Source organism: Perissodus microlepis, chromosome 4 (assembly GCF_051167445.1).
Source record: "Perissodus microlepis isolate ML-2025 ecotype Zambia chromosome 4, ASM5116744v1, whole genome shotgun sequence".
NCBI lineage: Eukaryota > Metazoa > Chordata > Actinopteri > Cichliformes > Cichlidae > Perissodus > Perissodus microlepis.
The window spans coordinates 4,220,291-4,247,841 of NC_140464.1; the positions used below are offsets into that span (position 1 = coordinate 4,220,291).

General features: G+C 43.4%; 1 protein-coding gene across 1 annotated transcript; it reads left to right on the forward strand.

Annotated features, from left to right (window-relative positions):
* The first annotated feature begins 1,661 nt into the window (after positions 1-1,661).
* LOC146388053 (uncharacterized) lies at positions 1,662-26,385 on the forward strand. The gene is made up of 22 exons (XM_084925143.1): positions 1,662-1,957; positions 5,289-5,366; positions 5,450-5,515; positions 5,893-6,044; positions 7,031-7,115; positions 7,798-7,969; positions 11,022-11,208; positions 12,134-12,227; positions 17,542-17,640; positions 19,010-19,066; positions 19,167-19,235; positions 19,325-19,414; positions 19,494-19,603; positions 19,797-20,292; positions 20,578-20,670; positions 20,781-22,820; positions 22,906-23,053; positions 23,289-23,406; positions 24,135-24,294; positions 24,867-24,968; positions 25,474-25,560; positions 25,924-26,385. Exons 1-22 carry the CDS (start codon positions 1,829-1,831, stop codon positions 26,062-26,064), a joined length of 4,773 nt encoding a protein of 1,590 aa, XP_084781269.1. The 5' UTR covers positions 1,662-1,828; the 3' UTR covers positions 26,065-26,385.
* Positions 26,386-27,551: the final 1,166 nt, after the last annotated feature.

The window sequence follows — 27,551 nt, forward strand, 5'->3', positions numbered from 1 at the left end:
CGCCTGGCTGCTGCTGTGATGTTTTTATTTCTGAACTATCTGTGACCAGGACACATCAGATGTAACTGAACATACTCATTAAATAAAGATGAATGATAAGATTATTGAGATAATAATTAGTTTGTCCTTAATGTTAACCCTTTATAGATGGATGGAGGGACCAGAAGTCACTCTTTTATGAGCACCTGCTGTGTTTCACTGATTATAATGTTGGCTTAATATATGTGGTGTTAATTACTGTGTGGTCCTTCACCTCCTTTATTTTCATGAGATAAATTTTACATCCAGCTGCTCTCCCTCTGATTCTAAGTGCTGTAAACATTACAGGTAGAGCTTTAGAAAGCAGTCTTTTATTTTGAAAGATTTAAGTTAATGTGATGGCATCACACTGCTGTTCTGAACTTGTGTATAGTGTTAGCATCCATATTATAAGTGTTGGTAAGAACAACAAGTTTTGCTCTGAAGGTCAGTTTATCTATTCAAACTAGATGTAATTTGTCCTTTCATTTCCTGTTTATACTGTCAAAATAAATAAAGCCTATTACAGCACAGTATTACAATATTAATGTAGATATACATCGTATGACTCCTGTCAATGCAGGTATGATGTACTGATATTATAGGATACCTGGCCAATGCTTATCTGCATTTCAGAGTAAATGTGCTATGTTTTAAATCTTTATTGTTTCAGCAAAATTTCCCAATCGGAGAAGTAAATAAAAACAATATTTAATATTTATTTTTTATTTTATATGTTTGTTTTTTTCATCTTGATCAGAGTTCTATGTAATAGCGGAACCTCCCACATGAATATGATTTAAAACTGATTTTGTTATTATTAGCATACTGGATCTTCTGGTAATTTTATAAACAAGAAGCTGTTTCAGGGACATTAAGAAACAAATATATTTTGTATGTTGTACTTTTGTTGAAATGCCATGAAAACAGCAGTTTATTATTTCTGATTTTCTGATATTATGTATTTCTGATGTATTTCTTTAGAGGATGTGTCTCATTTATAAGGAAACAATAACTTTGTAGGTTCTGTCCAGATGTTATATTTTGGTACAAAATCAGATTTCACTTATTTTATTTAAGAATTAATATTTTTATTTACTTTTTAATTTACTTTATTTGTCAGGTGTGTGTGTGTGTGTGTGTGTGTGTGTGTGTGTGTGTGTGTGTGTGTTTGGAAGTGAAGTATTTTGAAAAAAAATTGTAAAAAGACAATAATAATGAGTTTTATTTTGTAGGTGTGACCGGAAGGTGAGGTGATTTCGCCGCTTTTTTTTCAAACTTTATCCTCAACTTTGCTCAAATATGTGTTGTTTTAAACATAATTAATTATTAATTAATGATTATTAGTTAATTAATATTCATTTCTGTAAAAATTAAGAATTAAGGAAGGAAACTTCATTAATAATCGATTTTACTTTGTAGGTGTAAGCCGGAAGTTGAGCGCAGGTCTTACTTAAACTGCTGTGAGAGAAGTAGATGACGCTGTAAACTCTACTTTTCTCTTTTTTATAAAACATTACTGTTTAATGGATGTGTAATAGCTGTATGTGTTTTTTTTTAGCAGTGAGTTTTATCTCAAAGTTAAAACAAACCGTTAAAAATCAGCTTTATTTTGAAGGTTTCGATCGGAAGCGGAGTGGCGGTATCACGTCAGAGGCCATGACCATGACGACAGTAGCGCGCGGCTCAGTGTGACAGATGTTGTTCGAGGAGAAACCGCTTTACTAAACTGGGAGACGAAGAAGAGGAGGAGGAGAGCGGGCCGTGTCTGGATCTGTCCCCGCGGAGGAGAAGCGGCGCTCACCGAAACATGTCCGGGGAAAAGGCGGCGGCGACTCCCTGCAGCAAGTTCCAGGCGAATATTTTTAATAAGAGCAAATGTCAGAACTGCTTCAAGTCGCGCGAGCTCCATCTGCTCAACGACCACGACCTGGAGCAGGTGAGTTCACGATCACCTCAGGTGCTCCTGTCATAACGTTTAGCCACTTTTGTTTGGATTAGTGAGCTTTCTGGATAAAAAATGTTATCATTAAATCGCCAGCTTTAGTCTAAAAACATGCAAATATTAAATATGAAGATGCTAACTTTAAGATTTCATTTTGGTTGATCAGTAAAAGAATCAGAAAAGGTCATATTTTTTATTTTATCTCTGAAATGTTCGTGTCAGGAAGTCTATATATTCAAAGTGTCCCATGTCTCTCAGAATATATAAAAGTCCATAATCAGCCTCCCTTCAAGTCGAAAGGTCCACAATAAAACTATAAACTATAAATAAAACTTATTTTCCGTGGTCTTCGGCATAAAAATCAGACTTTTAAAGTTATTTAATCTTTATTTTACCAAACCAGCGGTTTATTTTTTTATTACGTTTTTAATTAATGGATTTCTAGATTTACTATGTAACATATTCTATTTATTTATTTATTTTAACATGATTGTTTTATATTTCTTTACTTTTAGATTATATGGTATAATTTTATATAGCCTAAAATACTACAAATGTAAAAAACTTAAAAAGAAATGTTGACTTTAAGTTTTTAGTTCATTTTTAAACCATTTCATCAATGTTAGGAGCTGTGTCCAAATTAATAACTAAGGTAGGTGGTAAGGGATCAGGTTTGTTTTATTATGTGAAAAATGCTTCCACAGCTATGATTCAGGAATGCAAAAATAGGGCTGGGTAATGAGTTTCCTAAGACAAGGGAGAAACAAAAATTGAAACTCTGCACCCAGAATAGATTAAAAGTCATGACTAATTCTGTGATTTCACCACCCAACCCCACTACAGTAACCTCCCTGCAGTCCCTTATCCCATTGTTCTGTAGAGTAGCAGTCTTTGGAAACCCGAATATGTAAATGAACTCTGATTAAATTACATGATGTGATTAAGACTGATGCATCAATGCATAGGTAGTGTTTACTGTTAATTCTGTTAACTGTTATTCCAGTTAAAGGTGTGCTGTTAGGGCTGTTGCTTTGTATTTTGGGATCAATACTTATAAATAGTTACTAAGCAAATCTAGTGGAATAAAAGATGCCTTCACCCGTAGTTGTAGTTTCATTTAATTCTGTTTATGAAGGAAAGACTGGGAATTCATTGGTTTTCTGTTACTTGTAAATTTTTTAAATGCATCAATCTGTCAAAAAAAAGCCTGAGGAAAAAATAAATTACATCATCTTTTTACCAGGCGTGCTTCAGCCCTGTGTACTTAGTGCTGAGCAAAACATGTCAGGACTGAAAACACGCTTATGAAGGCGAGGTGATGTAAGGAGGTGATAGTGACAGCTTCCTACATGCCTCACATTGTTCAAATATGCCATCACTTTGTGTCCCCCCTCCCGCCTGCTTTTGCCGGGCCCTGTAATTTCAACACCGTTCATCAAACCTGCAAACACCACACATGGTTTTCCAGTGACGCTGCAGGCTCAGAGAAAACCTCCTTGTTTTGCTGTAATTGTGGCACTTTTTCCCAGCGTTTTAATGTTTAAAATGACTTTGAAAACAAAAGAACCCAAGTGTCTGAGACAGGAGGAAGCACAAAGAATATAAATATGTTTATTTAATATTTTCGGGTCACCACAGCGGGTAGCTCACCATGTTTGATACAGCAGATTTTTTTTCTTTTGGCCAGATGTCCTTCCTGACTGAATCCTAAGGGGATTTGTGTCTCCCCATGGAATCAAAACCAGGGATCTTTTGCTTGGTAGGCGAATGTGTAAAGCATGGCATGAGTTAAAAGTGAAAACTAAGTACAACCTCACTTAGAGGGCAAACACCACCCAGGTGCTACTGATCAATGCTCAGACCCAAGAACTCCGTCTCAGTCTCTACAGGCCTCAGCTAGCAGGATAAATGTTCAAGTTTATGAGTGTAAAATTAGAAAGAGACTGAACAAGTGTGGATGGTTTGGAAGAGGTCCAGGATAAATGAAAATATCTGTAGGGCTTATGTTTGCAAAGCTTGCTGGAACAATGTTTTTAGACTGATGAGAGTAAAGAGGAGATGTTTGACCACAATGCACGCAACCAGACTTATCATATCAACATATCAATGCCTCATACCAACTGTCAGCACAGTGGTGGAAGGATGAAGATTCGGGCACCTTGTGTTCATTCAGTAGACTGTGAACTCCTCATACCAACGTGTTCTAGAGTCAGATGTGAGTCCATCTGGGTGATTGTGCTGGAGAATAATCCTAAACACACCAGCTGATAAAGAAAAGACTCAAGGTGGTGGAATAACTCAAAGTCCAGACCTCAAACTGACTGAGATTCTGTGGTCGGACCTGCAGACAGCTGAACGTAAAGCAGTGCTGCAAACCTTAATGAACTGAAGTGACATCGTAAAGACGAGTGGGCCAGACGTCCCCCACAACCATGCAAGTCTGAGATATGTGTGATTCTGTTTTATTGTGAGGGTTTTGTGCAGCTCCTGAAGAGTTACAAGGTTGTTTTTTTTAAATTTAAACTAAAGTCTGAATAAGTTATTCTGTACTTGAAAATTACCAGGGGAAACACATCCCAGGCTATTTATGTGCTTACATCTGACTTGTGCTGTGGCACTGTTATTGCACTACGGTGCTGCTGAATGAGTTATTCTGTCTCATTAGAGAACAGGGACTGAAAATGCCCTTTGTTTTGCTCTGATGCCTGTGAGCTGCAGTCTCCGATAAAACACTGTTAGGTACTTTTTATCTGTCAGATGTAAAAGGCTGATATTGCCGCCACACTGCCGGCAGGGCGGGCAGGTGGGTAAAGTGGAAACCCAAGTTTCTGAATGTGATAACTCAAGAACGAAGCGACGTAGGAGTTTCAAATTAATACCATAGGTGTATCTATCAGGAGGCTGAGGGGTCCCACTGAGCGCTGCCAGTGTTTTCTTCAATGTTCATAAATATCATTATTACACATTTTCTTGAAATATTGTGATATAGTTTTGTGGCTACCCATGCATCAGGTTATTGCTGCTAAAGGTGGTTCTACAAAGTGCTGAATCATTGATGTACTGTCACTCAGAAAAAAAGTTTAAACCTGCTGAGACGCTTTATATTTCTAAATTTAAAAACCCCCAAACAAACGTGAATATTGAAACAGGAAAAACAAAGAGCCCACAGATCCATGACGTAACAGAAGGTGTTTTTTGGCGGGTTTGTACATGTTTCTGTTGTCAGACTACAGGTTCAAATCCCACAACAATAACAACAGGCATCAAATCCACACAGTTCAAAACACTGACTAATATATGACATCACTGTCCTGTGTCCTTCCAGGCCAAACCCATCTACGCAGGCTGGCTGTGTTTGGCTCCAGAGGGGACAGATTTTAACAACCCGATGCAGAGGTCAAGGGTAGGTCAACTTTTTAAAAAACACATGAGTGTGGCATTAGTGTGATCCTGTGGTGATTTTAGTTTTCTGTCCTTCATCGTCAGAGATGGCAGCGGCGCTTCTTTATCCTGTACGAGGACGGCAGCCTGAGCTTCGCTCTGGATGAGCTGGTGAGAAACAGCACAGATACTAAAATTACAAACAAATGCAAACATAAAACATAACACGGAGTGTACAGTAAGCCCCAGCCTGTGCATGCATCTGCATCTACTGTATGTTTTGTTGGGATCCAGAAGGCATCTTTAAGCCAGATGTTGTGCACACAACCACAGCAGATGATGTGGGCTTAGCCCGTCCTTTAATGCACACATCCCCCCTCTCTGTTTCTCTGTGATCCCCTTAAATCCCGTTCCCTTTCATTCCACACTTCACACCACAAACTGCTTTCTGTTTAGCGGCCATGAATCTGAAGTTTTAGTAAACATGACGTCTTAACTCGCTCTTTGACCCCTGGAGGGATCATTTGGATGTTCTGATTCTCCTGCAGCCCAGCACTTTGCCACAGGGGACGGTGAACGTGAACGTGTGCACAGACATCTTCGATGCAGAGCCCAGGACGGGCCAGAAGAACGCCCTCTGCATCGTCACCCCAGAGCAGGAAGTATTCATCCGTGGTGACAATAAAGACATTATTAATGGGTCGGTATAAAAACCTCAGAGTAACATTAAAAAAAGAGATTGCTGACATGTGTGGGCACAGATGAGCAAAAAGGGAGAAGCTTTCTTGAAAACACAAGTTGAAAAAAATATAGAAAGCCTTTATTTTGAAAAGTTGGCATGTTAAAGCCCAGCGGTAATTTACTATGAAGGGCCTTTATTCTGAAACTCTGACAGCCTTGAAGCATCTTCATTGCTTCCAGTATCTAACTACAGTCTTTTGTTTTGAAAACTGGACATATAAGTGCATTTTGATAAATTCGTCTAACTCAGGTCTTGTTTTATGTCAAACATAAGACTCAGGGACCAAAATCAGCCCAGTAAAATCTACAGTCTGGCCCACTGGATGGCTATGGAAGGCCACCCGGACATTTAACGGCTTTTTCAGTTACTGTTTTTTCCATTTTTATCAGTAGGTTTGTTTTTTTGACAATTTAAGTCAAGAGACATGCTGACATATTTCTTTCATTTACTACAAAAGGATTTTTTATCATGTACAAAATCTGAAATACATTTTTGAAATTACTCTGCTTATTATTATATTAAGATGAAATGTGTAGTTAAACTTTATTACAATGAGAGAAAGTTCAGTTTCATTCCTCAAGATCAAATGAGCGTGACAACTCTGCTCTAAATAGGGCTTCACATTTAGAAACTCTCACATACCTCTTGTCATCCTGGTAGCTTTCTATACCTACTTTGAGGCTTTTATTTTGAAAGGAATTACATTTAGAGGCGTCCTGATGGCTTCCTGTACAAACTGATTTGTACAGGAAGGGCTGTATTTATCATGATAACCTTCTAAAACTAACTGGCTGGTTTTGTTTGAGAAATCACATGCTTTGAGGCAAAAGGGGGCTTTTATTTTGAAAAAGTTAATATTATGAGACTAATTGTGGTATTTTTTTAATCATCAATGGGTGAGTATAAAGATTTAGTTGGCTGTTTGTGTCATGTTTTGTCTCCAGGTGGAGTGAGCAGCTGGCAGTTTATCTGCGAACTCACAAACAGAATCAGAAGAAGAAACGCAAAGTTGAGCCTGTGGCCAATCAGGTATTGTGCTCATGTGTTAAAGTCTCCAGTTTTTGTGTTCACGCATGCTGATTATGAGGCTTATTTCAGACAAGTTTATACCAAAGAATCAAGACTGGTCTTATTAAGATGAAAACCACAAATGTGCCAGTAAATAATCACCTGTCAGGAGACGTTTAGACGATACTTCCTCAGTGAAAACCTGAAAGAAACACCAAGGAAGAAACTTTCTGATGCCTTTGAAAGTTTCAACTTCATTTCCAAATGAAGACAGAAAAAAAGAGTTCAAGAGATCAAAATAATCCTTATTTATCTGACTCTTAGCCTCAGTGCAGCCCCTCAGTTCATCCTCTGTTTGAAAATACTCTGAAATAATGTGTTTTAGCTCCTCCCCCTTTAAGCCAGCTTTCCTCCGATTGGCTGCCCCTCCTAAACAGCAGGTGGTTCGTGGATCTCTGGTCAGAAATTAGGCATATCCCCCCTCCATGACATCACAGAGACACAGTGACAAGAGTAGAAAACAGTGTCTAAAAAATTAGTGTTTAGAGCAGAATGAAGCATATGAGAACGTTTAAAGTGTCTGTTATTGTACAGAATCTGTTTTCAAACATAAATGAACTGTTAATTTACAGCCACATTATTGTACCTGTATTAATTTAATGTTAAAAGTGTGAATCTTCTTTGTCTCTCTAACAAACTTCAGGAGCCCAGTCCAGCAAAAATGGTAGCAACCGATCCGAGTTTTCCATCCTCGGGGAGGGACCGCCCAGAGCCCGGCCAGTGGCAGGAAGACCAGCGGGACGGGGGGCCAGATGTGACTCCCATCTGGACTGTCACGGACACCGAGCCTCTGGGCCCTGAGCGGACACCTGCAGGTGCAGCGGAGGAAACCATAAAAACACACACACAGGCTTTCATGTCTATCAGCCAATCACAGCCGTTTCCTGTCCTCTCGCACCATCCTAACGTCCTGCAGATGTTTGCACACTCGCAGATTTTTATTTGTCCGTTTCGTTTAACTCTCCTCTAACCAGGCGTGCCGGCTGAGTGCTCACTCGCGGGCAGTCGGGGGAACGGGCTGGATGAGTTTCTGTTTTAACAGGAAGTGGAGTTACTTGGAGAGATGTGCAGGAAATCCTGTGCCTCTGACCTTCAGGCATCATAAAAGCCAAACAGCAGACATGAGCGCTCCAAGGCCTCTTAAACAAGTCCTAATGGGCTTGATGTTCGGCACAGGGCAGGTATTTTTCCCTGCTGGAGCTTCAGGCTGCGACAAAATGGACACGAGTGCCCATCTGGCATCAGGCTTGTTGCATAGTCTGGAAAGGTCCCATAATGAAGGTCTGGATTAACTCCTGCTGACTCTGACTACAGGCTGCTTCATTAGAGAGATGGAGGCTAAACACAAAGCTCCCTCTGTCAGGATTCCCCTGCTTAACAGGCTCTCCTCTGGGGAACTCATCCAGTTTTTTAATTTCTTTTGCACATTTATCCCATTTCATTATGTTTTCATCATTTGGAGATTTCTAATGTTTACTGAAACAAACACATACTCAAATCCACCAAACACATCAGCTGAGATTTCAGTCAGTTGATTCTTTGACCTTCCAGTTTAAAATCTCTGCGTTTTTAGAAACAAATACTTTTTAAATGGCTCTACAGATGCTCTCAACCATTTTTAGACAAAAATAAAAGATCGTAAAACTTGACCGTTAGTTGTGCAGGTTCAGGGAATAATTAAATAAATAGTCAGCAGACTTATTGCTACAAATAAGGGTTAGCGACAACCGTAAAATCACAATGGATCCACTTATTCTTAAATCAGCTTAAAAGGGAGTCTTCTACCTTTGCACTGAACAGATATCAGTTATGATGATGACGGCTTGTGGCTTGATTGTTTTGCCTGTCAATAAATGTTCAAGAAGTACACTAATCAGTACATGCTGATGCTTTCTGTGTTTCCAGACTAGGCAAACAGAAATCCGATAAACCCGAGTTCAAACTTGTTGTTTCATATTGTTGACGTGTCAAAGTTTTTTTTAGTTTTTTACAGAGTGGATTTTCTTTTATGTCTTTAACAAAATGTTTAAAGGTTTGGTGAATGTGCAGTCCTGTGAAAAAAGTGCACCTGGTTTTTTGGCGGCCTGTAGAACCACCTTTACCAGCAACAAAACAATCGTTTTCTGTACGACTTTATCAGTATCGGCAGAAAACGTGAACTTTGGGCCAGTCTTGTTTGCAGTGTGGCTTCAGTTTATGGAAGTTTGCAGTCCTTAATTTATGCACAGGTCTTCAGTCAGGTTGGAGATTTGCTGCTCTGCTGAGGATCATTGTCCTGTTTCATTTGCTCCAAGCTTTAGCTGCCATACAGAACGCCTCACGCTTTACACAGGAGTTCATGATTGAGTCAGTGACTGCAAGGGGCCCAGGTCCCGTGGCCAAACATCTCCACATTGGCCTCGCTTGTACATGGCACGTTGTTCTAGAAGTCGATGCAGCTTTGCCAACTAAACCATGCTGCCGCGGTTTTCTCCTGGCAACACTTCCAAACACGCCGCACCTGTTCAGTCGTTCTCTAATTGGACTGTCATGAACTTTAACCTTTAACATGCTGACAGAGGCCTGCAGAGTCTGAGATGGAGCTCTTGGGTTTACAGTTTCCCTGAGTATTGCCTGACCTTGGGGTGAATTTGCTGGGACGTCCACTCCTGGGAAAAACTGCAAAGTGTCTTCAATGTTTTCCACCCTTGACTCTTTCTCACTGTCAAATTATGGATCTTTACAAAGGGCCTGATAACCCTTCCAACACTGAATGAGTAACATATATCCCCACAAAGCTTCCTAAGTTGAATACTTAAATTAAGACCTGCACATTAGAGAAAATTTACTGACTTGAACTCGACGGGAAATCTTTGAAATCTGTCTTTTCTGCTTCTTTAGTCGGGCTTTGCTTTTATTTTTGCGCTTTCACAGTGTTGTCAGTGTTAACGGTCTCTTTGTATCGTAGCAGCCAAAACAAAATGATTAATAGGCTGTCATACAGTAAACGGAGTACTTCTCTGTTGATGCTACCATAGCAACTTCACAGTATTAACTATAAATGTGGGATTATCCTCTCCACAATGGGGAGGAAGCGAAAACACCTGAACCATCTGCATGACTTTTTCTGCCTGTTTTTCCCAAGAGAAGCTGCTTTAAAAATAGACACAGAATGATCGGATTTAACTTTCTGCCTAATTAATTTGCTCATCGCGAAAAAAAAAGAAGAAATAATTTCATTCAGACGCAGCCAAAGGAAGGTTATTTCCATATGCAGAGCTGCCTAACTGACACAAATTATTACAGAAACTGCAAGAAAAGGTGGAAGTGGGTTGCAAAGTGGCTTGAATGTGTAGCAGAAACTGTAGGAAGTCGAAAGCAGCTGAAAAAGTTGAAGAGAAGAAAGTGACAGATTTGTGTATTTGAGGGCCTGTAACTCAGACTGTTTGTGTAGTGTGAAGGTACACTACACAGTTACTGTAGAGTGAAAATCAGCTGATTTTAAGGAGCAGTGATTTTCCTTTCACCCTGTGATTTATGGCTTATCGCACTGTTGAACTGATGTAGTGATGACAAGCTGATAAAAGTCTGAATATAAAGCATCAGCTTGACATTGTTCTTTTTATCAGAGTGGTAAAAAGCTGTGATTTTAGTTATTTTAAATGGTGCTGAATGAGGTAAAACACTGATGTGTTGGTGTTTCCTTAAAAGCCGGCGGGAAAAGGTTGGGATGAGTGAAATGATTTGTGGTTTGTGATTAAAGCTTGGCTGAGGTTTTATGGCAAAGGGACGCCTAATTTTGTGGACTTAAACCAAGCTGTGGTTTGATGTTCCTGCTCTCTGATGATCTAACAGTCTGAAACTTTTTTGTGTTGGTTTTATCTCCAGGCAACGCCTCCTCCTACCTGTGCCTGGACCCCAGGGGCTCTCTGACCTCAGCCGGCTTCGGCGGCTCGGTCGGTTCTTCGGACTTGGCGGCCTCTGAAAGCTCCGACACCGGCAGAAACAACCGGCTGACTGAACCCAACAACATCCAAACATCAGCAAACAACAAGAACCAGAGGCAGGACGGGAGGTTAGAAGCGAAGCTGCTTCCTGCTCATTTTAAACATCTTATGATTACATAAATCTTCGTGTTTTGGAGCAAGCAGCTTTTTCTTTTCTTATTTATGTTTGTGTGTAATCTGTGGGTAACTCATCAGAGCCATTTAAAGTGCACTGGCAGAGAAATGTGCAAGCAATTAGCACAAAGGACATCCAATGCCTCCCCCAGCATAAAGCCGAACAGGCATCACACACCGCTAAACGGCAGATCAAAGCCTCGCGCTCTACCCCTCCATTAGAGATCTGACTGCTGCATTTTTATATTTAGCCAAGAGAAACCCTCCCAGTTTGTGCCCCAGCAGCATGCGAACGGGTCACGTGAGGAGAAATCATGTCAGCTCTTCGCTCTTGTTGCCTTTTTGGGAAACGAAAACACAAAATCCTTATCCCTCCCCCCCAAATAAGGTCAGAAATTCCAAAACGCTGGTGTAATTAGATATCCTCGGCATTGTTTCTCAGGACCTCAACACCGACAGTCTGCCTGCCAGTCAGGGAACGAACCTCAGTTTGAGGGCACGGAGGTGTCTGAACCCACCAAATCCTCACATTCAGGAAGGAGTTAAAGAAACAGGCCTCTTATAAAAAGCCCCCACAGTGTGCTGGAAATGACAAGAAGAAACACTCAGTTCATTTCAGGTTCATCCAGGTTTACTTTAAAGGTGACACAGCCTCATGTGTCCTTATCTATATGAATACCACAAGTCTGGGTTTCTGTTTTAAAGTTCTTCTGTTTGGTGACTTTTGCCTCGATTTAATAGAAAAATGCCATTTTTGACCTTTTGAAATCCCGGAGGATGAATGTGAGCAGGAGAGCATCCACAGACTAGTATAGGTTCCCGTTAAGGTCCTTATACCTGAGTGGAAGGAGAATCTAATCAGCTCTTCCTGTCTTCCAGCAACAACAGATCGGAGGCCACCAGGAAAGAGCAGGAAACGGGAGCATCCATGTTGAGGACGGGCAGGAGCGAGACTCGTACCAACAAACGAGAGGTGAGATGTAAAAACTGCTTCTGTGACACAGAACCTGCATCTGTTTTCCTTTCTCTTTAAATGAGTGGTCAGTGTGAGTGTCTGAAACTGTGAGCCCAAAAATCTGCGACGTCCAGCTTCTTTTACCCAATCTTCATCTTCACCTTCAAGCGTGCTGAGTTTCATAAAGTTTTTTCAAATATCCTCTAAATTCTAATAGAAAATATTTTTATTGGAGAGTGAAATCCTTCCAGCATGTTTCAGGTTTTCTGTGAGAAGCCCTCTTTAAAGTCAGTGATTAATGGGACGTGTCGTTCAGTTTCTGCAGGTTTCTGCATGTTCGTGCATTTATGAAACAGTACTCAATATTATGCAGCCATGTGAAAAAGAAAGTTTTCCCAGGACTCTGGAAAAAACTCAAGTCCTGAGACAAACAAAGTACATCCCAGTGTTCAGTAGCTTGTACAGTCACCTTTAGCAGGTGTAACTTCAAATAACAGTCTTTAACATCGCTGTGGAGGCATTTTGGCCCGTTCTTCTTCCCACCACAGCATTTCAGTCAGAGTGAGGTCTGGACTTTGACCGGGACACTGCAGCTCCTCCGTTCTTTTCCTTTTCAGCCAGTCTGCTGTAGGTTTGATGCTGAGTCACATCTGACTGATTATAAAGAGAAGCTCATCATCAACTCAGAGGCTGCAAGATGCCCAAATTGTCATCCCCCCACCACCGTGCTGACCGTGCCTGTGGGGTGTTTGGTTTACAGTTTAAAGATAGTGTCATTATTGATGTTATTTAATATGTTTGTAATACATTTGTCTCTTAATTTTATACCATGCTTTTCACCCGTGGAAGTGAAAATGACATCACACTTCAAGGGTCTTCCTGATATTGAAAATCTAGCATCATAACAACCCTGGTTTACAAACACAGCTCATTCTTTAAAACTAGTTTAACCGTCAAGTTTCTTAATAGATAATGGGACGTATTTATCTCGTGGCCTTCCTGCGAAACTTGGCTGGCTTTGGGAGGCAAAGAGAAAGATTCAGTTAAAATATCTGAGTGAGGTTTTCTTTCTTTGTTGTCAAACTGGGCGACGATATTTAGAACCTGGTCTATCCAGTTATTATTGGAGAAGGAAGACCTGAACAGGTCGTCAGTATCACAGGAGTAAGAGAGTGAAACACTCATAGTCCTGTGTTATGGAAGCCCGTTTCCGCCACTAAAAAAAAAAAAAAAAAGATCCATAACTCAAAATTCCGAGTTATTTTCTCGAAATTCCGAGTTATTTTCTCGAAATTTCGACATATTAACTCGAAATTTCGATTTATTAACTCAAAATTTTGAGAAAAGCAACTCGAAATTTCGAGTTAGCGCTGCCAATCAGTAATCTACGTGAATGACGTCATTTCCTTGTTACCCGGAAGCTGAAGCCCTCAGCTACAAATGCTACAGCTAAGCTACCGGTATTACATCCAGTCGTGAATGCACAGATTGCTGAGTGTTTTCAGCCTGGCTTCACAAATGATGAAATCCCTGTGTTATTAGCTGAATCACATGGTGTTACTATCAGCAAACGTACTCGCGAAAGCGCCAATTTGTTGGGATCCGTTTTTGAGTGCGCGGTCCTCTGCGCCATATGCTTCCAGGTAACAAGAAAGCGACCTCATTCACGTATATTTTTGATTGGCAGAGCTAACTCGAAATTTTGAGAAAAGTAACTCGAAATTTTGAGTTATATTTCTCGAAATTTCGAGTTAATAAGTCGAAATTTCGAGAAAATAACTCGAAATTTCGAGTTATGGATACTAGCTGTTTTGTTTTTATTTAGTGGCGGAAACGGGCTTCCATACCGTGTGGACACAAACGCCACACAGGAAAAAAAAAAACACACAGCCAGCCACTGGATTCAAACCCACAACCTTCTTCCTGTGAGGTGTGAGGGAATAAGATGTGATTAGAGGAATCGAGGAAAGAGGACTCACTGCGCTCAGTTCAGAGATTTCTTTGTGGAGGGCTTCATATTCAGCTCATCTGTAAAACACCGCTGGGCTCTGGTCTCTGCTTAATAACCCACATTTTCTTTTTAACAATTCAAACAAATGTTTTTCATTTGAATCATGTTTAAAGTTAAAGGAATTCCCCTTTAAAAACAAAAAAGATGGTGTTCTTTAATAATTTTGATAAATAAATGATGTTTTTACCATGAGCGGGCAGCCGTACTGACCGCTGACCACTGTAATAGTCAGTATACAGACAGAGAGCGCTGTGAACTGGTGACGGCACAGACAGACGGAAACATCCAAAAATTAGAAAACTAAAGACAAGAACAAACACAGAGACAGTGTTGTTATGTAATGTGTAACTGGGAGGTTGGTTTCACATTATTACAAAAGAGGCCGGCCTATTTTTAACCCGGTGAGAAAAGAGCCCAGAGCAAACAATAAACAACAAGATGAGAAAAATTCTCAGTGAAATCGTTTATTGTGGTGAGGCTGTGCAGGAGCGCAGAGCTTATAATAAAAACGTGATTGAGAAAATAAAATTTTAAGTCCTTCAACGCCGGCATCCAACAATTAAAAACCCGCTTCCTGCCTGCGGTCGTTGGTTAACCGTGAACAGGTAATGATTAATCCTAGCGTGGGTTTGCCGTGATTCAGACCAGCCGTCGTATCCAGCTGTGCTCAGGCTGCACCGGGCCGGGCCGGGAGGTTGGACTGGTTTGAACATGACTCAGGCAGCAGCCAGGTGTTATCCATGAAAGACGTCACTCTGAGGCCGAAGGTCCGACCTGATCAAACGCTGCCCAGAATTAGACGGAGAGTTAGGAAATCTCCCAAATTACAGTCTGAGGCTGTTTGCTTCAGTCTGTCAGTGTGGGTGTAAACAACCCGAGGACCCGTTCAGGTCTTCAGAGCGCTCATTCGGTCTAAGCCGGTGATGAGAGCGTGGCGTGAAACGCGTGGACGAGCCGTTCGGGCCGTGTCCGGGCATGACTTTCTTCCAGCGTGAGCGAGCGCATGTGTCGGCAGGTGGGAGGGAGGCTGGTGATTCACTGTGAGCAGAACTGGTTTTGATGCCCTGAAGCAGTTCAGACGCCGTTCCTCTTTATTTTCCAGGGATTCGGAATAAACCAATTAAATGTGAGGACCCGAGGCGCTCGGGGATTCTTCGCGAGTCTCTTGAAGTGCTGCTGACGGGCTGAAGAAACACATGATGTCATGTATTTACTGATAAACTTGGAGGAATGAGCGCCTCCCGGTTTCCAAGCGCACATCTGTTTGTGAATGCTAGTCAGTGTGTCAGGGCTAGACCCCGGTGATTAAGGAGGTGAGCAAACCCCAGCAATAGTCTGTGTGACGGCAAAACACAAACATTCCCACGGATGATACTTAAAGCGAGATCACCTGTTAAACTGGGCTCACTGTAGTAAATATCCAGAAATGTTTTCAGGATTTTCTGTTTCTGAAAGGAGGGTTTAGTAGTTCAGATTCCTCCTGATGAGCCAGAAAAGCAGATTTAAAGGAGAGTCCATTAAACGAAGCAGGAGAGGCCTGTGGGCAGCGTGTTGTGCAGCACACATGAGATTAACTCGCTGTTTCACGGAGGGACCAAGGACCGAGCAGCAACCTTCAGCCAAAAGCTGGCCCTCCTCTCATGTCCACCTGAGGCATTAGCCTTACGGCACATGAGATCCCTGCTTCACCCAGTGAGTTACACCGGCACTGGAGCTCGCTGGTGTCTGCTAATTCAAGTCAACTGTGTTTGTGTTGTTGGTGCCTCTAAATTTATTTATGACTCATAACATGGCTCGCTTTGTGTGCTGACTGTGCAAGAAGTCTGTGTTTGTGCATTGTACACATAAAGTTTAGCTGACAACTTTCCTCTCCATCCTCACATCCAAAAAGGGTCACACATGGCTTCACATTTCTAAGCGGGTTCACTGCCACCCCACCCCACCCCCCAACCGACTGAGGTCTACCCCACCTGGGACAGGTGTCTCTGAACCAGTAAAAAAAACGGATGAATGGATTTTATAACGGACAGTCAGACCTCAGACTGTCGTCTCCAGGCAAGTATTTTTTCCCTCAGCTGTAAAAGACTGATGGGTTTGTTTGTCACCCCGCTGGGCCGGTGGGGAGGTGGCATGGACACTCAAGTTTGAGAACTTCTGTGTGAAGTTTGCGTGTTCCCCCGAGGCCTGTTTGGGCTCTCTCCGGGTACTCCGACTTCCTCTTGCAGCTCAAAGATGTACACGTTGGATTAGCTGGTGATCTTTTTTAAATTGGTCGTGTACAGTGAGTAAACAGCGTGAGTGCATTACATTAGTCTGCTTCCTTCAGCTCTTTATTTTAGTTTGTTCGCTCCTTTCACAGTAAATCCTTGTTTTCAGCAGCCGGAGCTGCTGCAGAAACATTGTTAAATCACAGATGCTCGTCTCAGTGGCCGCGGTTAATCTTTGATTAAACACACTCTCCTTTTCCAGAGGATTTACTTTTTAAATACAGCAGCAGAATATTTAGGCCCACGCGTTCATTTATGTGTCTTTGGGTGCGTTTGTTTTTCTAGTCATGAGAAGGTCAAAAGAGCCTGTCTGGAGATTCTCGAGTCAGCCTCTTCTTCTTCTTCCTCACTTCCTCCCCCTCGGCTTTGGGAGGCCTTCAGGGAACAGAGGAGCGGCTCTGTCTGCAGTCAGAGCGCCGTGCTCCTCCGTGTGTCGGGGCTTTGGATACTTTTCAATATAAATGCCAGGAAAAAAACACAAAGAATGTTTTGTTGTGATTAAACTGGACATTTTTCCCTTTTAAAGTGGTTATATAAGGAAGAAGAATGAATCTTTTGAACAGCGGAGGCTCAAGTAAACAAAAAAAGGGGACCCTTGTTTCACTTAATGCGTGTAATCCAGAGTCTGATACGTGCTGTTAGAGCCGGCATGAAATCTGATCATAACAGGCGTGCGGCAATCTCACTCTCAGTTTCGGAGCATCATTTTGAAAAGTAAGACAAAAGCTGCAGAGTCCCGGGATTATTTATCCTCTAAAACCTTTTTCATGCATTCCACAGTCAGACCCGCTTCAGCGAGTGAGAGTTTAACAGGCAGTGGAGAAAAGCCCGCCGGGCTCCCCGTGGTGCTCCGCGGCGGGCCTAATCCTCACAGCTGACGTCTGTGCCAAGCGTCCAGACTATCGGTTACTCTGGTTGGTGGAATGCAGGCAGCACATGCAAACAGCCTCCGTCCTGATTGAGGAAACGCGTCACGTCTTCTCATCAGTGAAAGCCTTCCTGTGAGGGAAGTTCTTATAAGTTTAATTCGGGCTTCTTTTTTTTCCTTCTGTAGAAACTTCAGTCGTGTGGAGATTCGTCCTCTCTCGTTGCCCCCCCTCCCCAGAGAAGAGCCAAGTCTCTGGACCGCAGGACATCAGACACGGCCATGACGGTGAGCCACTGATCCGAGGGCAGTTTCAGCCTCGAAGTTTCCAGAAGTGACTCTAAGCACAACTTTTTACTCATACCTGATACTGATTATTGATCTGATCCCAGCAGAAAGCTGAGGTAGAGACCCTCCTCTTACCTGTAAGGAAACATCAGGGGAAGCATCGTCTGTTCTGACCTTTTCAGGCACGTTTAAACTCGCTTTGACCAAAAACGTTTGCAAACGCACAGAGAGAAGCTGTTGGTGGAGCAGGTGTGACATGCCTCCAACTGCTGAAACTCTACTCTGCTGACCTGTGGCATAATAAACACAGTCCCACAGATCAGTCAGGCTCAGACTGATATCTGATTCAAACATCAGATGGTGTGGAGCTCCCTCCTCCTACCCAGCCCTCAGTTTTGCAAATGGAAATACTACAGTACTAAAAATCGATCTAAACCTACCTGGGCCTGTCTGTAGAAGTAACTGCCACCCAAATGTGCCACTTTTGGCAAGCCGTGCAACCAAGTGTTTGTGATTAAAAAAAAAAAAATCTCAGTCTTACTAAACTCCAAAACCTTCATTTTGTTTTTGTTTTTTTGAGCACGATGGGCAAGTCATCCAGGTCCTGAAGGAGCAAAACAGCCCCAGACCATCACACTACCACCACCATGTTTGGCTGTTGGTGCTGAATGTTGTGTAAGCTTTACGCCAGACGTAACGGCAGTCAACTCAACTCGTTAGTCCACAGAATTTTTCCCAAAAGTCTTGGGGGTTGTCCAGACGTTTTTGGGCAAAAGAAAAACAAACCTTTGTTTCTTTTTGGTCAGCAGCGGTTTCCTCCTTTCAACTCTCCCATGGATGCTATTTCTGCCCAGTTTCTTTCTGAATGTTGAATAATGAACTCTGACCTTAACTGAGCCATGTGAGACCTGCAGTCCTTTAAATGTTGTTCTGGATGCTTTTGTCTCTTGGAATAATTTTGATAGGCCGGCCAATCCTGGGAACGTTCACCGCTGTTCCAAGTTTTGTCTCTCACCGTGGTTCACTGGAGTCCCACAGCCTTAGACATGGCTTTGTATCCCTTTAAGACTGATAGATGTCAGTGACTTTGTTTCTAGAGATCGCAGCTTAATGTGCTGCTTTTTGTCAGACAGGTTTATTTAAGTGATTTCTTGATCCAGCCGGTCTGACAGTGTGGCCGAGTGTGAAGTCAGCTTTTCAAATCATTTAAAAACTGCATTTTGTATTTACTCGGTTTGTCTTTGTCTAGTATTAAAATTTATCACATAAGTAAACTACTGGTCAAAAATGATGGAAGCAACAAACAGTCTCAGCTCTTCTCTTTTCTGTGTGTTTTATTCAAACTTTGTATTTTTTATCTTCTGTACAGCCAGACTTGTTAAACTTCAAGAAAGGCTGGATGGTCAAACTGGATGAAAATGACCAGGTAAACATTTTAAAGTAATCCAAATCTGGCTGTTTCAGGTTGTGGTGATGATTTAAAGGATCTTACCAGCCTGTGTGAAATGTGCTTTGCTTCCCTCTAGTGGAAGAAATATTGGTTTGTGTTGTCGACTGACAGTCTGAGATACTACAAGGACTCGACGGCCGAGGAGGTACTTTAAACCCGGCTTCATAAAGTAGAATATAAACAGTTTTTGTGCATTTCCAGATCTTCACGACGTTTTCTTTCATCTCCTCACAGGCCTCAGATCTGGAAGGAGAGATCAACCTAATGAAGTGTTACAATGTGTCTGAGTACCAGGTGCAAAGAAACTACGGCTTTCAGATCCACGTAAGTCTTCGCTTCTGCATGTCATCACTTCATGTTCTGCTCTAAAGATGGAGGTTAGTCACATGTTTTTATGTCGCAGACTCCAAAGGGCGTCTTCACGCTTTCGGCGATGACCGCGGGGATACGAAAGAACTGGATCCAGGCGCTGATGAAGAACGTCCATCCGGCCAACGCCCCTGATGTGGCCAGGTGATCAAATCAAATCAAACAGGTTTTGTGCAGGTTGTGCAGTTTAAAGTGTTTACAGGTGATTTAAAGATGAGATAAAAGTAGATGAAAGATAAGGTGAAGCTAAAATAAAACGCTGACGTACTAAAAGCACTTAAATGATAATAAAAATGATTGATTATTCTTTTTAAATTTTAAATCATCCTGTTCTCAGTTTACCTGGCCAGCACATTCCCTGCAGCCCACCTGAGGTCCTCCCCAAACCAGACGTGACTCAGGACTCTCCCTCGGCGGACGTCTCCTCGGAGAGCGAGCCTCACCCCAAAGCCAGCAGCGTGACGGAAAGACGGCACGAAGGCCGCTACAAAACCTTCGACTGGGCTGAATTCAAGCCTGAGAGCGAGCCGACGGTGGACGCCGATCCACAGAAATCCCCCTGCTCGCTGGAGCTGGGTGACCTGGAGCGAAGGAAGCGGCGCGAGGAGAGGAGGAGGAGGTATGAGAAGATGCTGGGCTTCTCTCTGCTAGAAAAGGACGGCAGCGTCCGAGCGCTGAGTCCAAAATCGCAGCAGAGAATGGAGGAGGAGATGGAGGAGTGCTGGAAGCAGGTGGAGAAGACAATGTTCAGACTGGAGAGGACGGTCCCGCTGTTTTCTGACGGGAGAGATGCAGAGGAGATGGAGAAGGTGCTGCAGAGCTACAGGAAGGCGGTGAGTGGACTTTCAGTTTTAAAGAAGCATAACCAGAAATAAATGATAAGAGTCTGTTGATGTGTAAGTTAAACCATAAAAACAGGTAATTATGCAGATATTATTGCAAGTATATCTTTAATTGACACAGTTGATTCTTTTGTGTTTGTGTTTGCTCACAGGGAAAATACAATCAGTTTGTCTGTTTCTTTTCGATACAGGTCTAAAATGAAAAGTAAGGCTCACCTGATGGAGGGTGTGTGAGGCTGTGTAGATTAACTCTTTGTGTACTTTGTGTTATTGGAGGTGGAAGATCTGAAGGTTCAGTTGGAGGAGTCGGAGCATCGACGACTGGAACTGGAAGCTCAGCTCAGCGCAGAAAGATTTCAACATCAGCAGGTGTGAGAAAGCAGCTTTTATCTCAGACACTCTTTGGTGTTTGATGTTTGGTGTTTGATTGCTTCAGTCAGGTTTCTGTAGTTTTATGACCTTTTTTTTTTTTTTTTCAGCTGGATTCTCCCGTCAGTCCTGAAGCTGATTTTTACCCATCAGATATGAAAGAAAAGCCACTCAAAGACCCGACAAAGAGCCTAAAGGAGGCGTACAGAGAGCTCCTGCAGCAGCAGAACGTCATTAGACAGAACATGAAGGAGCAGCTCGGCCAGGAAACACCTTCACCAACACCACAGCTGCCCAGCATCTGGCTCTGCGATACAGGGGGCGAGCTGCAAGAACTGGAGGATTTATTGTCTGAGACAGCGGCCTCACCTTTACTGTCACCTGCATCAGACAGCCAACACTCTCAGAGTGAGGGAATGAGCTTCGATGACAGGACAGCTGACCTCCAGGACCAGCTGCACGCAGACGCCCGTCAGCTGTTTCCTGTCTCAGAGACACAGGTGGATAAGTTCGGCTCGTGGGCCCATGAGCCTGCAGAGGGAGACGAGTCCCAGCTGAAGCAGGTGACTCCTGATCAGGTGACCCTGGAGAAGCTTTCCTTGGAGGTGGAGCTGCTCACGAGCCAGAACGAGGCTCTGAACCAGCGCAACCAGGAGATGCTGAACCAGCTGACGGAGGCAGACCGCGAGATCGAAAGGCTGAAGGCGGAGCTCAGCAGCAGGTACTCAGAGCCCCGTGACCTCCCTGAGGTGGAGCAGCAGGGAAAGACCAGGGTGGAAGATCTGGAGATGGAGCTGAACTTGAAGAACCAGGAGCTCCAGGAGGCCCAGACGCTGATCAGCTCCCTGGAGGAGACCCTGAGGGAGACGGAGGTGCTGCTGCAGCTGAGCGACCCGGTAGGAGAGGATGAAAACAAGAAGAGGGCCGAGAAACCGGAGGGATACCTGCTGCGGTGTTTCGAAGCGACCGAGGCCAAGCTGACAGAGCTGGAGAGACAGCTCGACCAATCAGAGCTGAACTGCAGGGAGCTGCAGGAAGCGGAGAAACTTTCCTGCCAACGAGCGGCGGAGGCGGAGGCTGACATCAGGAGGCTGAATGAGGAGTTAGAGAAGGAGCGGCTGAAAGGAGACAGAAGTGTTTCTGCCGAGGAAAAGACCCAGAAGGTGATCGAGGGGATGGTCGCAAGGCTGAGCGCTTTGGGGAGACTTTTAGAGGCGATCGACACGTTGGAAGGAGGTGAGGCGAAGGTGGAGGAGGGGGAGAGGAGTCCTGCTGTGGTGAGCCAGCTGGAGTCGGAGGAAGCTTTTTGGAGTTTGCTGCTGAAGAAACTGAAGGAGGATCCGTCCAAGCTGATCGAGCCCGCAGATGTGCGGGTCGGCGAGGCGGCAGAACAGATGGTGCTGGAGACACGAATGCTGCTCATAGGCCACCGTCTGCTTCAGACCGAGCAGGCGGCGCAGGAAGGCAGAGAGGGCAGACGCGAGGGCGAGGCTAACGATATAGCATTGGAAACCACGAAGACGGAGGAGGAGAGCGGAATCTTTGATTTGAGTGACTTTGAGTGCTTCAAAGCCGTCACACAGATTAAAATCTCTCTGCTGGACCAGCTCGCCGCCTCCCTCAGCGCCGCCGCCGCCGTGCACGAGGAACTCCAGCCGACAGCAGACAGACTGTATGAGTTTCACTCTTCAGATCATCCTTGGATAGCGTCGTTCATTTACTCGGCGGCAACCGAAGCACTTTACCGCCATCGACTGTGCAGGCTTTGGGCTAAATACGCCAACTGCTCACAATGCGCCAAACTCCGGGAGGAGAACGAGGACCTCAAAGCAAAACTGTCAAACCTTGAACAACAACGCACATCGAAGATGAACGCAGGCTGCCAGACTGATGAGATTTACCTCCAGGACGCGGAGCTTCAGGGCGCAGAGGAGAGTGAAGAAGAGGAGGAGGAATTGATAGATGAGATGGAAATCCCACAGAAGGTCTCAGATGAAAGCTTAGAGGAGAGCGATGAACCAGATGGAAACGTGGAGCTGATTTCAGCTCTGAGAAGAAAGGTGGAGGAGCTGGAGGAGCAGCTGACGGTCTCCGAGGACAAAATGACTTTGGTGCAGCTACAGCACGAGAAAGAGACGGAGAAGCTGAAGGTAGGTGCCGCTTTCATCCACTTTTGTTTGACTTCCTGTCACGAGCTTTGTGTGTGACTTGTGTGAGCATCCGCTGTGCCTGCAGGTCACCTGCGAGCGTGGACTCGCCTCCATGGAGGAATCTCACCTGAAGGTGGTTGAGGAGCTGCAGCGTCGACACAAACAGGAAGTGGAGCGCCTCCTGGTGGACAGGGACAGACTATTAGAGGAGGAGAGTGCTGCTACTGCAACAGGTGAGGGAAACCGCCCAGTAAGAGATGAGGTGTTGCCCAAAATCGATTAAAATTTTAGATTCAGATCAGCCTCCTGATGAATGCCTGTGGTTTGCGGAGATTCAGCACCTGCTAACGTTCCTCACCTGTAGACGAGCCCTGGATCGATCCAGACAATTTTTTAAAATCTGAGATATTAAAAACATTATAGAGAGTTTGAGTTTCAAATATTCAGACCTCCTCCTCTTCCTCTCAGCGATCGAAGCCATCAAAAACGCTCACCGCCTGGAGCTGCAAAGGGAGGTGCAGAGGAGATGTGAGTTCGAGAACAGCAATGGGCTCTCAAACCTGGAGGAAGTCCACAGGCAGCACAGGTACGTGAGCATCCCAGCAGGTTTTACAAGACAGGAGGGAAACACTGGAGTTAAACCAAAATGTCATTCTGGAAAAATCATCACCGCAGGCCGGCGTCAGGACAAAGAGCAGACTGTTGATTCTGGTGGTCAAAGATGTTTTTTTACAGGGAGAACAAAAGCACCTGCAGCTCACAGCTCTGTGCCAGAATCCACAGGAAACCTTTTCCCCACCAACACGGTGCCGGTGCAGAGCCTGAACTGAACTGGCTGGCAAATGTTTTAAATCCCACGATATTTTTTTCAACAATCAGAGCCCGAAAAAATCCTACCTGCCCTCCTCTGTGAAGGCAGGTAGGAGGTGCTCGTACATAACATAGAACATGTAAATCGCAGCAGGCTCTCATACTCACAGCAGTTTTCTAAATCAGTCTATTTTCTGATGGAAATGAGTGAAACTGGATCCAGACTGGGAACCAGCACCCTGTCATAACCGCTGCAGTTGAGTGGGAAGCAGCAGTGATGAGAATTGGCACCTTTGTCTGCTCCTCTGCATCAAAAGGAGCCAGCTGAGGTGTTTCAGGCATGTGATCAGGATGCCAGTGAGGGGTTTGGGACCCGGTGCAGGCCCAGTACATTCTGGACAGATCGAGTCTGTCAGCTGGTTTGGGAACACCTCGGTGTGCCGACAGGAGAGCTGAACAGAGAAAATGCAGATAGGTTGTGACTCTCAGTGTGTGTCTTTGCAGTGAGGAGCTGGCCTCCTGCCAGCGGGAGCTCGAGGTTTTATCGCAGCAGTTTTCTCTGAAGTGTCTGGAGAACGGACATCTGGTCCAGGCTCTGGATGCCGAGAGGAAGGCCCTGTGCCAGTGCCAGCAGGAAAACCAGGACCTGAGGACCAGAAACCAGGTGAGACGAACAATGAAGGCTGTTAACAGCTACTTCTGACATCCTGAAATTTAAAGACAGTTATGAAGACTTTCGATCCGATTACAGCTCAGTTCAGATCACTCTCATTTTCCTCTGCAGCTTTCTGATTTAGCGTCTAAGTCTGCGGCCGCCATCGTAAAAATCTCCACATGACGATTGTTCTCTGTTTAGTTCCATTTATGCAGCCTTTGTTTACACTTTGGTGAAACACTAATCAGGATAATTCAGTGTTTTTACTGTTCCTAAGTAGATTCATGGACTTTTGTACTTGGATCATGTCAGAAATCATTCATTGTTTGAGTGTTTGTGGCTTTACAATCTTTTCATTCACGCACATTAAAAAGCTGAGCTGTTGTTGACTGTGAATAAGAGCTGCAGGAGTCAAAAAACAGGCGAAAGATATTCACAGACTCCAGTGAGACCAGAGGTGTGAGCTCGACTGTCGCTGTGGGGGTTTAAACATGTTTCCAAATACTTTTAAAAAAGTGTTTTTGAGGTCAGAGGTGAAGCAGCTTGATCGTTTCTCCTGTTTTTCACTTTTACTTGTTCAGGAGCTTAGCGGCCACCTGGCAGCAGAGATCACCAGACTGTGCACGCTCGCCAAACAGGACGCTCTGCCGCTCAGTCAGGGGATGGACGTGTACGAGATGGAGGTGAGTTTGGCTACTGCATGGTCATCTAGAGGATTTTAGGGGATTCTAACGTTCTACCACAAACAAAGCCACCACGGCTTTATTTCCAGCATTCAAAGTTATTAAAAAGGACTGAATAAGAAGAAGTCCCACCCTCTATTTTGCTGTCCAAATAGAGGGGCAGCCAATCAAAAGAAAGCTTGCATAAAAGTGGGTGGCTTTAAAAGAAAGAGGAGCTCAGAGAGAGGATGAATCTGAGGCTGCACCAAGGCCCAGGATCAGAAAAATAAGGATTATTTTGAACTGTGAGTCATGCAAAGCCACTCTGGAGCTGATGTAAACTTTCGGCATGTGATACCCTCTGGCTCCATCAACACAAACTGCAGTAAAAACTGAAATTACACCCACTCTAGTGATTCCACATAAAGAATGATGGTTTTTCACGATTGGCTCACACGTACAATATGTAAACTATGTAAATGTGCTCGTGAGCCGACTCAAAGGTTAAAAACACATTTCATTTCAGATCACGCTGCGAGTGAAGGAGTCTGAGGTCCAGTGTCTGAAGCAGGAGATCACGTCTCTGAAGGACGAGCTGCAGTCGGCTCAAAGGGTGAGTTTCACAGCAGCTGCACTAATAATACAAATATTACTAATAATAATATTGTAATCTGCTAGTTAACCAGTCCGTGCTGCAGAGCTTCATCTGTTTTTAAACCTCAGTGTTTGATTTTGAGAACTGAAGGAGTGCTTGAGCCTGAACAGCTCATACTATCAGACTAATAAGCAGATAATGTTGCTTCTACCAGGGCGGGGCTTCCAAACATTAGCTGTAGTCACGATCTGTGTACAGGTGACTTACTTGCAGGGTTCGAGTGTGTTAATTGGGACTGAGGGTGATCTGTGCCTGGAGTCGATCGAATCGAGTGGACAAAACAGCTAAATAAACCAGATTTTGTTTTTTTTGGTGTGACAGGACAAGAGGAACGCGACAAAGAAGTACAAGGACATGTACACGGAGCTGAGCATCGTTCGGGCAAAAGCGGAGCAAGAGGCAGACGAGCTGAGAGAAAACCTGAGGCTGGCTCATCAGGCGCTGGGACGGACGTCGCCGTGACGACTTGTCAGTTTTATTTCCTCATTACATGCCACCTCACCCCACAGTTTACTTCAGATTTTTATAGAGATAAAGATGTTTTTACTGCTTTAACCTTTCTGACACTGAATCTGTGATGTGTTTGTATTTGATGAATATTACCATATAAAAAACTGTAAAATATTTGTTTTGTTGTTTGTCATTTTAGAAAAATATTTTAAATTAAACTCCTTTTCTGGCTGATACAGCTGCACTGTAATTTATATTTGTATTCAGGCTTTAACACTGCAGTGTTTTTATTGTAAAACTATTATTTTTATTAAATGAATTTGTGTCATTGAACCAGCGATGTTGTGTTCCATTGTGCTAAAGGTGAAATGCTTTTCATTATTGCACTGGGTTCCTATACAGTGGTCCCTCGGCTATCTCGGGAGTAATGTTCTAAAAATAACCCGCGATAGGTGAAATCCACAAAGTAGCCAACTTTATTTTTTACAATTATTAGGGATGTTTTAAGGCCGTAAACCCCCTCACTACACACTTTATACACTTTACTCAAACAGGCACGAACATTTTCAGACTTTTCTCTCTTGTTTAAACACTCTCAAAGTTCAAACCTTCATAGAAAAATAAGTCCAGTATTATAGAATGAAACCAAAGGCACCCGCAGGTGCCTATGACGGTGCAAAACATTTCATAGACATTGTTGTGTTTGTTGGGGAGAAAACTTACAAACATACAGTACAGCACTTCAGAGTCACGCTGCTAGCGATCGAAGATTTATGTAAATTTGACAAGCTGAACGCATTCTGTACTGGACAGGAGACGGCACGAGATTGATTGACAATGGTCTGTAGCCAATCAGGACGCAGAACACAGTCAGCTGTAAAAAAAAAAAAAGAAAAAGAAAAAGCATGCAAAGTTGCACAAAAAAAATTGCGAGGCCACGAAAGGTGAACCGTGTTATAGCGAGGGACCACTGTATATAAGAAGTTTTTATCAACACATTTACCTTTATTTTGGCAGTTGTGGTCCTCCGTATAATAGAGCTACATGTTTCGTTATTTAGCCTCTAATTAAAATAAAAAAACAGCAATAATTTGTACCAAAAATAAATAGATAAATATGTAACAGTTTTTTTTATTAAGTTATTCTGACATCTTGTGAAGATGCAGCAGTAAATAAGAATCAGAACGTGAATGCTAGAAGGAGTGAGTGAAGATACCTGAAAGTTAAAGGTGATTTCCAAGTGAATATTTCACAATAAAAGCCCCATTTGTGTGACGTAGGAGTTTATTTTAGATTTCCGTGAACATCATTTTACATAGTACTATTGAAAAGAATGCAGTTAATAAATTATTAATATGCAAAATTCTATACTTTAGGAAAGTTTGTTTCCGGAACATTTTTTTTTCCACAAAAGTCTTCACCACAAAAGTGGCAGAAACAATCTCCCACAGAGCTGCACATTTGTAGTTTTTGGGGGGATGTTCTGGGTGATATGGGAT